Source organism: Podarcis bocagei, assembly GCF_964188305.1.
Source record: "Podarcis bocagei genome assembly, chromosome: 10".
Taxonomy (NCBI): domain Eukaryota; kingdom Metazoa; phylum Chordata; class Lepidosauria; order Squamata; family Lacertidae; genus Podarcis; species Podarcis bocagei.
The window spans coordinates 24,328,842-24,342,242 of NC_138135.1; the positions used below are offsets into that span (position 1 = coordinate 24,328,842).

Sequence of the window (13,401 nt, forward strand, 5' to 3'; positions counted from 1 at the left end):
ATGTGCTAATGCAGGGGTCAGCAAACTTTTTCAGCAGGGGGCCGGTCCACTGTCCCTTGTGGGGGGCCAGACTATATTCTTTTTTGGGGGGAGGTGAACGAATTCCTATGCCCCATAGGAATTCCCAGAGATATAATAACCCAGAGATGCATTTTAAATAAAAGGGCACATTCTACTCATGTAAAAACACACTGATTCCTGGACCATCCGCAGGCCGGATTTAGAAGGCGATTGGGCCGAATCCGGCCCCTGGGCTTAGTTTGCCTACCTATGTGCTAATGCTTTTGGGAGACATCTTGCTAGCTACTATTGGAAACAAAATGCTAGACTAGCTTTGGTTTGAAAATGAGTGTTCTTACATTCTTGGACATGTGTTGCCTAACCAGCAATGCTCTGCTCCTCTCTGCCATACCCCCAACAGAGATCTGGGGAGCCATGAATCCCCCCCAAAAAACAACTATTCCATAAGCCAAAAGAGAGCCTCAGCTTGCTGGGACTACCATTTAAGCACAAAGGAAGATGCCATTCCCTGAGTGGTCCTATTGGTCCACCTAGCTGAGGGTTCTTCACAGCCAGGGTTTCTGACAGAAGTCTCTTCCATCCTACCTGGAGATGCTGGGGATTGACCTAGGACCCTCTGCATGCAAAGCAGTTGTTGTGCCACTGAGCTATGACCAGTGCCAGATTTAGGGTGGTGTGAGCGGTTCTGCTACGCAGGGTGCCGAGGTGCAGGGGTGCAAAACTGAGAAGATCCATAATTGAGAAGATTCATTGAGGGACGCCAAATGTTGACATCACACAGGGAACCACATCACGAAAGATTACCAAAGTCTGTCCCTGCTATGACCTTTCTGCAAGGAGAAGGGAATGCAATGAGCGATGGCAGAAACAAATCTTTTGTATTTCTTGACTGCCCCCGTGACAGCACATCATCACTAAGCCTGAGAAAACACAACCCAGGGAGCACATCAGCCTGCTTCAGGCTAGCATAGTGAGGAGCCAGGGAGCATCATCCCCAAAGATGATCCAGGACACAGGGTTTGACCTTGGAGTACAGAGGAGGCAGCAAAATGCTTTGCCCATCCAAGTCTGCTGCTTTGCTGGAGGGGACAGCTGGGAAAACACGTAGGACTGCTGCAACCAGCCCCCATTTGCCAAGTGAAGCCATCACTGCGACATTGGGGCAAAGCCTAGGCAGAGCTAAGTTCCAAGGCGATTCCTCTCCTGGTGGATGACAGACAGTATTTATTTATTTTTTTATATAAAATTTTTATTTGGTTTTCTGGTTTTATAAAGACAAAACATACACAAAGAAAAGACAAAAGACAAAAACATGTATAAAATCAGCAAATCCCCGTTTCATAAACTTGTTCCCTGACTTCCCCCCACCTCCCCTCGTGCATCCCAGTTTCAAGATTATATCAGCAAGTTGGTATTTCTCCTCTTAACAATCTTATTCATCTTGTTACCTTTTTTATAATAAAAATTAATTTTCCTAAGTTGGACTTAAGTTCTCTTCCATCGATTTTCATTTTAACTTAATTAAGAGTCATATTAACCGAACCTAGAAGTCTTAAGAGTTTTTAAGAGTCTCTTCTTCCCTCCCTCCCCTCCCCGGTTTTGTCCCTTCCCAATAAAGATCCAGATTCGAGATTCTCAGCCTGGGTTCCTCACGTCCGAGGCTTTCAAATCCCTTTCAGTCCCTCTCCGCCTGTCCTGTTGGTAGTCCTTTATGTCAGTCGTCAGATCTGGGAAAAGTTCTTTCACCATCAAAGTGTGTCCTCTTCCCACAAGGGGGTTCAAAAGTAACTGCTGGAGAATTTCCACAAAGCCTATCTCTTCACGATCAAAGTCCAAACTGAGGCCCCAGTCGTATTTCTTTATTTTAGTTTTCTGTATTCCATTTTGTCCCGGGGCCTCCTCCTTCTTCTTCTGTGTCTTTCGCCGAGTTGTAGTAGATATGTTCCCAGCATTTCCTTGCTTGTGTTCCGCAGATGTCAGCTTTTGGTTGTTGCTTCCCAGGATTACTTCTTCTTTTTCTTGTTGTTTAGTCTCTTCCAGCTCTGTAGGTATTGTTTCCCATTCAGCTGTGGATTCTTTCTCATTGAGGTCCTCAATACTAAGAGCAGAGTTGCCTGTTCCCAAGGTCATAGTCTCAAGTTGTTTATTCATGGCCAAGCTCTGTTCTTGTAAGATTCCCACCAATTGAAACATCCTTTCGATTTCCACTAATAACTTTCCTTCCACAGCCATTGTATCCATTGTAGTTTCACAGAATTCCCCCTAGGGGGAATCTGGTTACTTATTAGCCTTTTCACCAACAATCCTTTAACTGATTATTATTACTTTGTTTCCAACAGCTTTAGCTCAATTATAACTCATCTTAGTCCAGAGGGATCTTAGATGACAAATTTTCCACTTAAAATCGGCCGTTTGACAGCTTTGACAGCTGTCAAACTCCGCAGCTCTTACACAGGCGCCAAGGCAGGACGTTCCCGGGCCCGGGAGGGGGGGTTGTTTAAAGCAAAAAGAAGGTTCCCAAAACTCCACTCTCCAGCCCAAAATTTCCCTTAGTTAAATCTCGGAAGTTAATGTCCTTTTTAACTCACCCCACCAGGGGTAGGCTCTCCAGCTTAGCTCTTGCGCCGTTGCTTAGATCGTCTGCAAGGGGGGGGTGCGGACTTCCTTTTAGACACCCCCCGCTCGTCTCCAATTCAAGGTAGAATTTTTATAAAGTCCCAATCCGTCTTACTCACGGGCGATTCTTTCGGTCCAAATTTTCAAGGAAGGAAGTCAGCGCTCTCTGGTTATGGCTCGCGGCTTCGCTCCACCGAGGTAGCGATCGACTCTCAGTGCCACGCCACCCCCGTATCCCCTCCGCAGCCTTTAAAAAGGCTCTTTGCGAATCAGGGGGGGCGCTTAAGGCACCCGCCGAGTCTTCAGTCCGCAGGCTTCCGCGCCTGCAGTTTTTAAGGGTCCCCGCGTCGCCGGCGCGGCAAAGACCCATCCTCAGTGGAGCCGATTCCCTCCGGAGCTCGGAGGGAATCCGCCATTTCCAGATTGCGTCAACCCGGAAGCTTCAGGCTAGCATAGTGAGGAGCCAGGGAGCATCATCCCCAAAGATGATCCAGGACACAGGGTTTGACCTTGGAGTACAGAGGAGGCAGCAAAATGCTTTGCCCATCCAAGTCTGCTGCTTTGCTGGAGGGGACAGCTGGGAAAACACGTAGGACTGCTGCAACCAGCCCCCATTTGCCAAGTGAAGCCATCACTGCGACATTGGGGCAAAGCCTAGGCAGAGCTAAGTTCCAAGGCGATTCCTCTCCTGGTGGATGACAGACAGTATTTACAAGCATCGGAACTAAATGTTCTGACCCTGCTGCATCATAAAAGGCTCTCGCCTGTAACCATTCTTCTACCCTGTAATACATTTCTCAATCAGCTATTTCACTGTCATTAAACAGAAGCTTTTAATGTCCTTGGTATGATAGGTGAAGAGTGCTTGCGGCTTTGATTCTCCATTTCAAAGTAAGCTCATAAATGCTTTTATGGTTCTGGAGTGGTTAGGGATATTGATCAAACTGTAGAGCTGGTCCCCTGTCACAGAGGCACAGGTGGTAAATGGAACATGAGAGGAATTTGTGCAAAGGAGGGAAACAGGGAAGGCAGAAAGGAAAGGGAGATGGTAGGGGCAGATACTGGAGATTAAAGCCGAGAAGATCCATAAGGAAGCACTTCATATGCTGCCTGACACTCAATTAATAGATAAAATGACAGGGTAATACGATAATGTAAAGAAAACCTATAAGCCTGGCTAATAAATCACTGCCCATTGACAAATAGCATGATACTGGTACCCAGGACAACCTATTAAAATGTAATGTTTCCTCTGAAGCATGGGAATAAGAGGCAATGGAGTCAGGGTTTGGCAAGGATCAAATGCAACATAATAAACATATCACTCAGCCGTGGCCGAACGGGAGGGAATAGCGTGTGCTCTCTTGACATTGTGAAATGACATTTCAAAGGCTGGAAGGAAGGAGAACTTTCTCTGCTCGGAAACTGGGCCACAGCTCATCAAGAGCTTCTCCTGTGTAAGACGCATTGAAACGAACACATTGCTACCTGTGCAGTATCAGTTATGATTTCCCATCTTATTAGCGGACCTTGGGTTCAGTCTTGCAACAGTAGGAAACCATACAGAAAGTCCCAGGGTCAGCTAAAGCAGGGTGAAGAGCCTGTGGTCCTCCAGGTGTTGCTGACTCCAACTACCATCATCTCTGACCATGCTGGCGGGGATGAGGATGAAGGAAGACTGGTTCCCCCACCCTTGTGTTAAAGGGTCCAAGACAGCAGGACGAAAACAAACATGGGAATCTTAGGAATCTGTTGTTTGTTGGAACAGGCAGTCATGAGTTATTCAGGCCAATGAAGAATCTGAAGTATCTGAAGAAGTGTGCATGCAGATGAAAGCTCATACCAATAACAAACGTAGTTGGTCTCTAAGCTGCTACTGGAAGGATTTTTTTTATTTTGTTTCGACTACAGCAGACCAGCACGGCTACCTACCTGTAATTGGGCCAATGGGTGTGTCCTTGTTGTTCCATTCCCAAGACCCAAACATCTATCTTTATTTGCCCAGTGAGAATGAGCTCAGAGGCAACCTCTTTTTTAATTCTAACTCCATGGGCTGTATCCAGTGCTGCCATTCCATTTGCACCAGAGATGTATACATGCAGGGAAAAACTTAGTGCTTTTTCCCTCTTGCCTGCAGCTCCCCATGCACCCTCAAAATCTGCTCCAGAGAGGAGAGAATGAAGTCTCACTGCATGAGCAGAAAGCTCAGGTAAAGTCCTATGTCTTTTGCACCTGGTTCTGGTTTGTAGAGACACTGGGGATTTACTAAACAAACCAAATAGATCTTAGACTCCTGAAGTATGCTCATCCCTGCCTTACAAGGCATTGTGTGGATTAGTAGAAATCACTTCTGAATATCCTAGGTAGACAAATGCCAAATATTATGCTCACCCAACTTTCCCCATTCAGACCAAGGGCTAGCAGTCACTTCTCATCCAATTAACCTGAGCAAAATTCATATTTATCAAGCTGAGTTTGCAATAGGATAATTAACAACAACACGCAAACAAATAAAATAGATTCTCACCTTGATCTTCTGAAGAAACCGGAGACCTGGAAGTAAACCAACAAAGACCCATCAGTCTTTTTTTGGTAAGATGAAAAGGAAAACAAATGAAATTCAGTGCACTTTCAGGGATTTCTGCAGCAGCACTTAGTAAAGCAGAGTTTGGCTGATGCTAAATACTTCTACAGGTTATGTTATGTTCAGCTCCTAACAATTGCTGAAATTCAGATCCCGCTTCATTCCATCTTTGCATCAGAATGAGCCTCATGAAACATCCACCTAGTTCTGCATCACTGTGATTTTGGAAAAAGGAGTACTTTATTATTATTATTTGAAAATATAAGGAGAAGAATGAAGGGTGTAAACAGGTACAGCTGGAGGGATAAACTGCTGTCGTCTCTCTTCCCCTGGGTCTTCGGGCTGCCCCCCAATGATGAGCCTGGTTACTGATCTCTAAGACCTGCCTTGAAATATCTGCCTCCCCAAGGAACAAGCTATTGCCACCCATTATCTCAACCTCATGTGTGCAGTCAGTTTCTATCTTCAGCAGTCTCAAGTCAGAGAAAAAAAATAACGGGGGAAATTGCTTCTGTGGATCAGGTCAGAGGTGAATTGATAACCAAAGGTCCATCAAAATCCAGCAGTGGCTCCACTGAGATTTTCTAGCCAAGCTGAATGCAGAGCGAACGTTCTGCGGCCAGATTTTCCAACACTTTACTTTTCTCTTCAAAGTAACTGCTGGTGTGCATCACAGACATGATCAGGGAGAAGAACAGTAGCTTAGTGGAAAGGGCAGGGGCAGGGCAGTGGTAAGGGAAGTATTGCTTAGGTGCATTGCTGGGAGTACTGGGTTGGCTCCGACAGTGTGCCCCTGTAACAAAGCTACACTGCCTTCCCCAGCTAAGAAGCATTGATTATGCTGTCAGGAAGGCAACTCTGTGGCACCTGCCCCATAATGCCAGTCATGCTCCAGGAACACATGCTTTTCCTCCCAAAGGTCTCAGAGTCAGTCCTTGGAAAATCCAGTCTAAAAGCACCAGGAAGCAGGTGATGGGAAAGACCTCTATCTGAGGTAAAAAGGTAAAGGACCCCTGGGTGGTTAAGTCCAGTCAAAGGCAACTATGGGGTTGTGGCGCTCATCTCACTTTCAGGCCAAGGGAGCCGGTGTTTGTCCACAGACAGCTTTCCAGGTCATGTGGCCAGCATGACTAAACCACTTCTGGAGCAATGAAACACCATGACAGAAACCAGAGTGCATGGAAATGCTGTTTACCTTCTCACCATAGCAGTACGTATTTATCTACTTGCACTGGTGTGCTTTCAAACTGCTAGGTTGGCAGGAGCTGGGACAGAGCAACGAGAGCTCACCACCATTGTGCAGATTCGATCTGCCGACCTTCTGATTGGCAAGCCCAAGAGGCTCCGTGGTTTAGACCACAGCACCACCTGCATCAGGTCTACCTGAGACCTGTGGCCATCAAGGTGTTGCTGGGCTACAGCTCCAATCAGCCCACCAACATTGGGAGGGGTACAGATTCCTTACCCTGTTTTCTCAATTTAATTCCCCTCCCATGAAGCTACTATTAGCTACCGTTTTCGGTGGGGAGGAATAGGTACCAAATCAGCTAGAGACATCTTTTTGTTAAAGCCCCACCTCTACCATTCCTTTAGCTGTGTTCCCTGGGAGAAGCAGGCGAAGGGGAACGCATGTTACACAAGTGCTTATGAGATCAACTTTTCCACCAGCCCCCTACAGTTTAGTGCCCCTTGTAGCCATTCAACGGCAGAAGGGACAGCTAACCAACGGCAATTGCAATTACCGGGATCCAGAACGGAACAGCATACAATAATCCATTTTGCAGCCATAACTGAGCATTTACTTTAGCATCCTTTTTGTCTCGCTAGCATTTCTATCACAGCAAGACAGGTAGAGGTAATTAGCTCTGCATCTGAAAAGACCAAAAGACGGGGGGGGGGATCACCATGGCAAGTGCTGCTAAGAAAATTATAAAGTTTATACTCCTGCTATTATGGTGTGCACCTGTTGGGACCAGGCCAAGAATAAGGCATAAGATAGATGCAAAACTACAGAGTAGGAGGGGGGGAGAGAAGGTATTGACAGCTGGATCTCCAGGTGGGGGTCACTAAAATGTGAGGTTTGAGTTGGAAAATGGATAAACTCAAACCTAAAATGGGGCAAGCGGTAAGATGGGGAATATGATTTTGAGGAGATATGGAAATTGTTTGTAGAATTTGTACTGTTAAAACAGAAAAGGGTCAAACGAGCGCAAGAGGTATTGAAATTTTGGCAGGTTGGATAGTTACAATGGAATGGTCTCGGGGTGGGGTGCATATTTTTATTCTTATTTCATTTATTCTTATTGCTTTGTCAAAAAAAATTTTTTTTTTAATGGAGCAAGCAGGAGTCAGTAGAAAATGGTAGAAGGCTTGGCTCCTTTTATTTGTTAACCCTGACCAATCCAAAGACATGACTACCAGCTTCTTTCTAGGCTTGGTTTGCCATATTTTGAAGAGAGAGAAAAGAGGACACATTTGTCGACTTCTATTTTTAACTCTGGATCACTACGACGACTCTACCCATGAAAAACAGGGCATGTCCTCGAAAAAGAGGACATATGGCAACCCTATCTGGGCCCAATGCAAGGTGCTGTCAAAAGCCAAAGTCAAGCGCAGGTCAGCAATAGAAAGCACATTGTTTGTGCCGAATGGACCTGGGGCTTTGTGCCTTCTTCCTAAGGCCCACTGACTGAAGGCCAACAGTGGCCAAGGGAGCTTAGCATTAAAGGAAAACTCTGTGCCAGTCAGACTGTTCCTGGTGTTTTCAGTCTTCTGGAGGCTTGTCGCTTGAGGAAGGCGGCAGTGTAGGCATGCCTTTGTATGGGAAGGAAGGGATTTGCAACCTTGTGAGCTCAGTCTATGGGATTTGAGGTTTCATGGAAATTCAACCAGCCTCCTCCAGGCACAGTCTACAGAAATTCCGGCAACCGGGTGTATTATTCATAAAGACAAAAGCCTCCAGAGAAACGTCAAGCCGATGTAAAGCAGCTATTTTTACCAATAACCCTGCAACTGAAACCCTCTGCCACCCACAGCATCTGAAAGAAAAGCCTTTAAGAATCTAAAAGGCTGAACAACAATACTTTTATAGCACTGCCATGGAGTTTTATGGCCTTTCTCTTCTTTGCCACTCGAGTAATTCATTTTACACATACCCACTAACTCCTTCTGATAAGCACTTCTGCCAGTTAGCTGGCCAAGAAAAAAAGAGGGGGCTGAATGTTGTTTCTCTTTTTAAAACAAAACACCTCACTCTCTCTGGTTCCAATGAACTCACTAGTTGTTCCTCTGCAATGGATAGAACATGAAAGCTATTTTTTAAAGGTTATATACATCCAGTCCATTAAAGAGAGACAAAAGTAGTTTGAGAGAGGTTTCATATCTGATGGTATGCAGTTCACACCCATTTTGTTTTCCCATGCACACGTTCACTTAAAGAGGTATTTTAGGGTTTTGAAACAATAAAATCTCCTCCCCCCCCCAAAAAAAAGCAGCAGTCCTTCTTTCAAACCACCTTCAGACATTCAAAAACAAATAGCAGCAGAGCATCTGTCTCCAGCATAGGATAGGCTAATCTGTCAACTCTGGTTTCCCTAGTTCTTTTCCAATCTAAGTCCAGTTCTTCAGGATGCATTTATTTTTTATTTTTAAAGGGGCCTCATCTGCCTCTGACAGTTCTGAGTCTTCCTAAACGGCCTCATCCAGGTCCAGCTCTGAGGGCCTTCTGTTGGTTCCCTCCCTGTGAGAAGTGAGGTTACAGTGAACCAGACAGAGGGCCTTCTCGGTAGTGGCGCCCACCCTGTAGAACGCCTTCCCATCAGATGTCAAGGAAATCAACAACTATCTGACTTTTATAAGACATCTGAAGGCAGCCCTGTTTAGGGACGTTTTTAATGTTTGATGTTTTGTCATGTTTTAATTATGGAGCCGCCCAGAGTTGCTGGGGAAACCCAGCCAGATGGGTGGGGTATAAATATTATTATTATTCCTCTTCTCAGAGCTCTGACCCTTGCCTTGTGGATGGCACAGAACCACACAAATTGCTAACCCCTTCCTCTAGATATTTCTCAGGCTCCCTTGCCTCCTCTACACATCCCTCGGAGTCTTGCTGGTCCCTGATGCCTGTGTAGTTCCCTCTCCCAATTCCATGTTATTCTCACAGCAACTCTGTGAGGTACGCTAGGCTGAGAGACTGTGATTGGCCCAAGGTCACCCAGTAGACATATAAACTATGTGCACTGTATGTATAGTACCTATAAAAGAGCCGTATCCCACACTGTGCTATATTTCTGCAGTATACTTCTATAACTATGGGATACATCCAACTAAATTCCACTCAGTGCAGATCCATTGAAAAATGAATGGATGTGGCTAACTTAGGCCTGCTCATTCCAATGGGTTTACTCTGAGTAGAACTTGGTTGGCTCCATTTGCATTTCCACACAGTTATATACATATTGCTGCAGGTTCCTGTCAATGTGATGATTACTTTAGGAAAGCAATAATATTGTATGTGTGTATTGGATATATAAGCGTGCATAAAATATCGCACAAGAATAATTCATGTTTTAGCAGAACCAAGGGATGGGGGTGGGGAATCAAAGGAGTGAGGTGGGAATTAGAAAGAGATCTCTGTGGATCTATGAGTTTGAGAATCTCATTAAATTCCCATTCCTAGTCGCCATCTGCACATTCAACCATTCTTGTTAATAGTCTGGTGCATTTTTTAAAATCTCTGCATTGTACTAGTCCTGTTCAACCTCCTGGCCCGTGCTTTTCCCTGGCAGGCAGGGTTAGACTCATTGGCCCTGTCTCATTTGTCACATTCCTGGTGGCCTAACTCTGCCACCTTCCAGTGGATTGAGGGTGAACTTCTTTGGTGGGCAGATTTCCATGGTAGGGCAGGGTCCCTGCACAATTTAGAATCCTGATTGCGTAACATCCCAAATCTTTAAAAGGACGGGTAGCAGTTCTGGTGGTACCTCCTCCCCTCTGCAGCTCGGGTTATATCCACCATTGGTTCAAGATTATTATTATTTTTGCCACTTCTGTCTGCTGCAAAGTTTCAGCCAAGTTCAGGAAGCGATTACACAAGCTGCTATCCTCAATGTTCTACTGCCACCTAGAGGGTTTCTCTTTTTTTAATGTATTTTTATTAAAGATTTTCTTGGTTTACAAAATGGTTGTTGTTTCTAGATTTTGCTGATTTATTTTTTGTAACCTGATTTGAGGTTTTTAAAAATGAAATGACATTTATGAACTAAATAAACAAACAAAAAATTTACTTCAGCCTCCCTCAACACTGGGTCCCCAGATGTTGGACCTCCAACTCCCATCATCCCCAGTTAGCAATACCAATGGTCAGGGAATGATGGGAGTTGTAGTTCAGAAACATCTGGAGACCCAAGGATGAGGAAAACCAGTTGACACTGACTGGCAGCCGTTTTCTGGAGTTTCAGATGGGGCAAATAGTCCTAGTCCAAAATGGAGATGTGGGTGGTGGTGGTTTGAATCTGGAATCTTCTACATGCAAAGTAGATGCTATGCCCATCCCTGAGGTATCCTAGACCCAAGCCATTTGTTTCTTTCAAAGCCAGAACTTTGCATTGTACCCCAGATCAGAGTTGTGAGAAGAACTCCACAGAGATCAGATTCCCACGGGTCTATTTCCCTCTTCATTATTCAGACAGAAACTCATTGCACAAATGTTTATGACCCTGAAATTTGTTCGCACTTTTCCTTTATGTCTCTCTGACCATTTCACTTGAACAGAATACTAAACAGAAAAGGGGAAAGAAAGAAGAAAGAAAGAAAGAAAGAAAGAAAGAAAGAAAGAAAGAAAGAAAGAAAGAAAGAAAGAGATATCGCGAGTGAAGTTTGCGAATGCTTTTGAAGAAACCACCTATTCTTATCTGGTCAAGGCAAGTACTCAGACCCGGATGGAGGGGAGAAAATAATTCACATTATTGTGAGGAATGGGAAAGGCCTCATATGTCTATCTTCTCTGCCAACATCGAGTTTGTATCCTAAAATGTATTCCAACATTTTTTAAAGTCTTATACTTCACTGTCAAAATGTTTTTTTGTTTGCCTTTGCTTTAGTCACTGGCAATATTCGAAGAGCATTTAAAATCTAAATTGCAGCAAAACATTTTTGTGCCAGGGCCAGTGATGTTCTTAGCCAATCTGCTTGAAATCAGTCCCAAAGAAAGGTTAGGAGCTTAGTTGTTCATTTCAGAGACGGAAGGAGGGAAGGGGAAAAGGAAAGGAATGGAGGTGGCGCTAGTCAACAACAAGCTTGTTTGGAAGATGCCAATTTGTAAGCTCCTGGCATGTGGGTGCATTTTGTGTGTCACTACCTGCCAGAGCAATTTGTCAGCAGGGCAAATTTCCTCCACGATGCGTCAGGTGCAGAGATGCTACAAAAACATAATTAAGAGTCTCTGCTTCCAAGATTCGGAGGAGGGGGAAAGAGCAATCTTGCTTCCACTTCACGGAATTTGAATTATATAAAAAACATTATTCACTGAGAATAGGAATGGGAGAGGATGGCAGCAATTCAACACTTTATAGTATACTCTTTTTTCACCACCACATCTGGACAGCACCCAAAAATGTTCCTGTTCTCACCAGAAGCAGCTGTGTGCCATCTACCCCTGACCTCAAACACCAGGAGGGCTAGAGGGCCAAATGCAAGGAAAATGTCATTCGCCTAGGTTTAATTAATGCAGACAGAATTTTGGTTTGGTGTTTTGCCCAAGGACGATGGCAGGAAATGACAAGCAGCCCAACATCAGTTGAAATTAGGCAAACTCAGTTTGGTTGGAGGAGTCCTTCCCAGATGTAGGGCATATGGCTGCATCCCGATCCCATTCGCACAACCAAACTGGCATGTTTCGAATTTAGATCGCAAGGAGCACACATTGTGGCAAAGCTGTCATTGCTGTTGCTCAACAAGACTCTTGCTAGCATATTAATTTGTTCACTTTCAGTATTTATACCCAGCCTGCTAACCAAAGTTCTTGTGATAGTTTGCAATATATTTAAAATACAATAAAACAGGCCCATGTTACTTGGGTATACTTAAGTTTTCCCTCACTCATCTGATGTTCCAATGACCACTCTTACAGACCCTTCCAGAGACGTCCCTGTCTTAGAGAAGCTGTCCCAGTTTATGATTTGATCCCAGAATGTCCCGCTTTTCCCTAGGACAGGCGTCTGCAACCTTTAAGACAAAAAGAGCCACTTGGACCCATTTCCGGAAAAAAAACAAAAACTGGGAGCCACAAAACTCGTCATTATAAAAATAACTTTTTTGTCACTTTTTTATTATTTCTTTGTTTGACCCCTCAGAATTACTCCTCCTCATAGAAATAAACATTAAATTAACAAGTTCCCTTTTTTGGTGTGTGTGTTCACTCCCCTTCAAAACAGTGACCAGCGTACATGCCCCCTTTCAATGCAGTGACCAGCGTACATGCCCCTTGCATGGGCCCCCATGCGACGTCACAGCCAGTACAGCGCCTGCCACAGTGGGGAGTGTCGGGGCGCACAATGCGCCTCCTCCCCTCGCTAGTATCCGCCCCGGAGCCACGGCAAAGGTGTAAAAGAGCCACATGCGGCTCCGGAGCCGCAGGTTGCAGACCCCTGCCCTAGGATGTCCCTATTTTCATTGGAGAAATGTTGGAAGGTATGGAGTTATCTGACCTCTGAGCCATTTGAAGGCAATTCTGTTTAGCGAAGTTTTTTGGTGCATTTATGTTTTATTATGTTATTATATATGTTTGAAGCTGCCCAGAGTGCTGGGGCAACCCAATAAGTTGTGTGGCATATAAATAGTAAAATTATCATTATGAAATGGGATGTACCCATTTTCATCAGAAAAATGTTGGAGGGTATGCTCTTACTTACTAATTATTGACACTTATAACCCACAAAAACAACACTGTGAGATAGGTTAGGCTGTGAGTTAGTGACACAAGGTCACTCAGTGGAGATTTGAACTCTGGACTCCCAGGTCCTGGTCCAACCCTCTAATTACTACACTGCCTCCTGTCTTCTCAATGGCAGCCAACTTTGGCAGTCATATGTTAAGTCCTTCACAGGCCAGGACTTCCTGGCCAGGCTACTGCTGACACCTGTCAGAGCCCCTGCCCCTGGTGGCAGATGCAGTAAATGCTG

The 13,401-nt window shown here is 44.8% G+C and overlaps 1 protein-coding gene across 7 annotated transcripts in view; it reads right to left on the reverse strand.

Moving 5' to 3' along the window:
- Nucleotides 1-13,401, reverse strand: part of DGKI (diacylglycerol kinase iota) — a 275,714-nt gene that overhangs the window by 30,137 nt on the left and 232,176 nt on the right. For all 7 annotated transcript variants that reach the window (XM_081212004.1, XM_081212007.1, XM_081212006.1 and 4 more), the window contains one exon: nucleotides 5,165-5,190. In XM_081212004.1, the coding sequence (XP_081068130.1) occupies nucleotides 5,165-5,190 (26 nt within the window). The remainder of the gene's footprint in view (nucleotides 1-5,164; nucleotides 5,191-13,401) is intronic.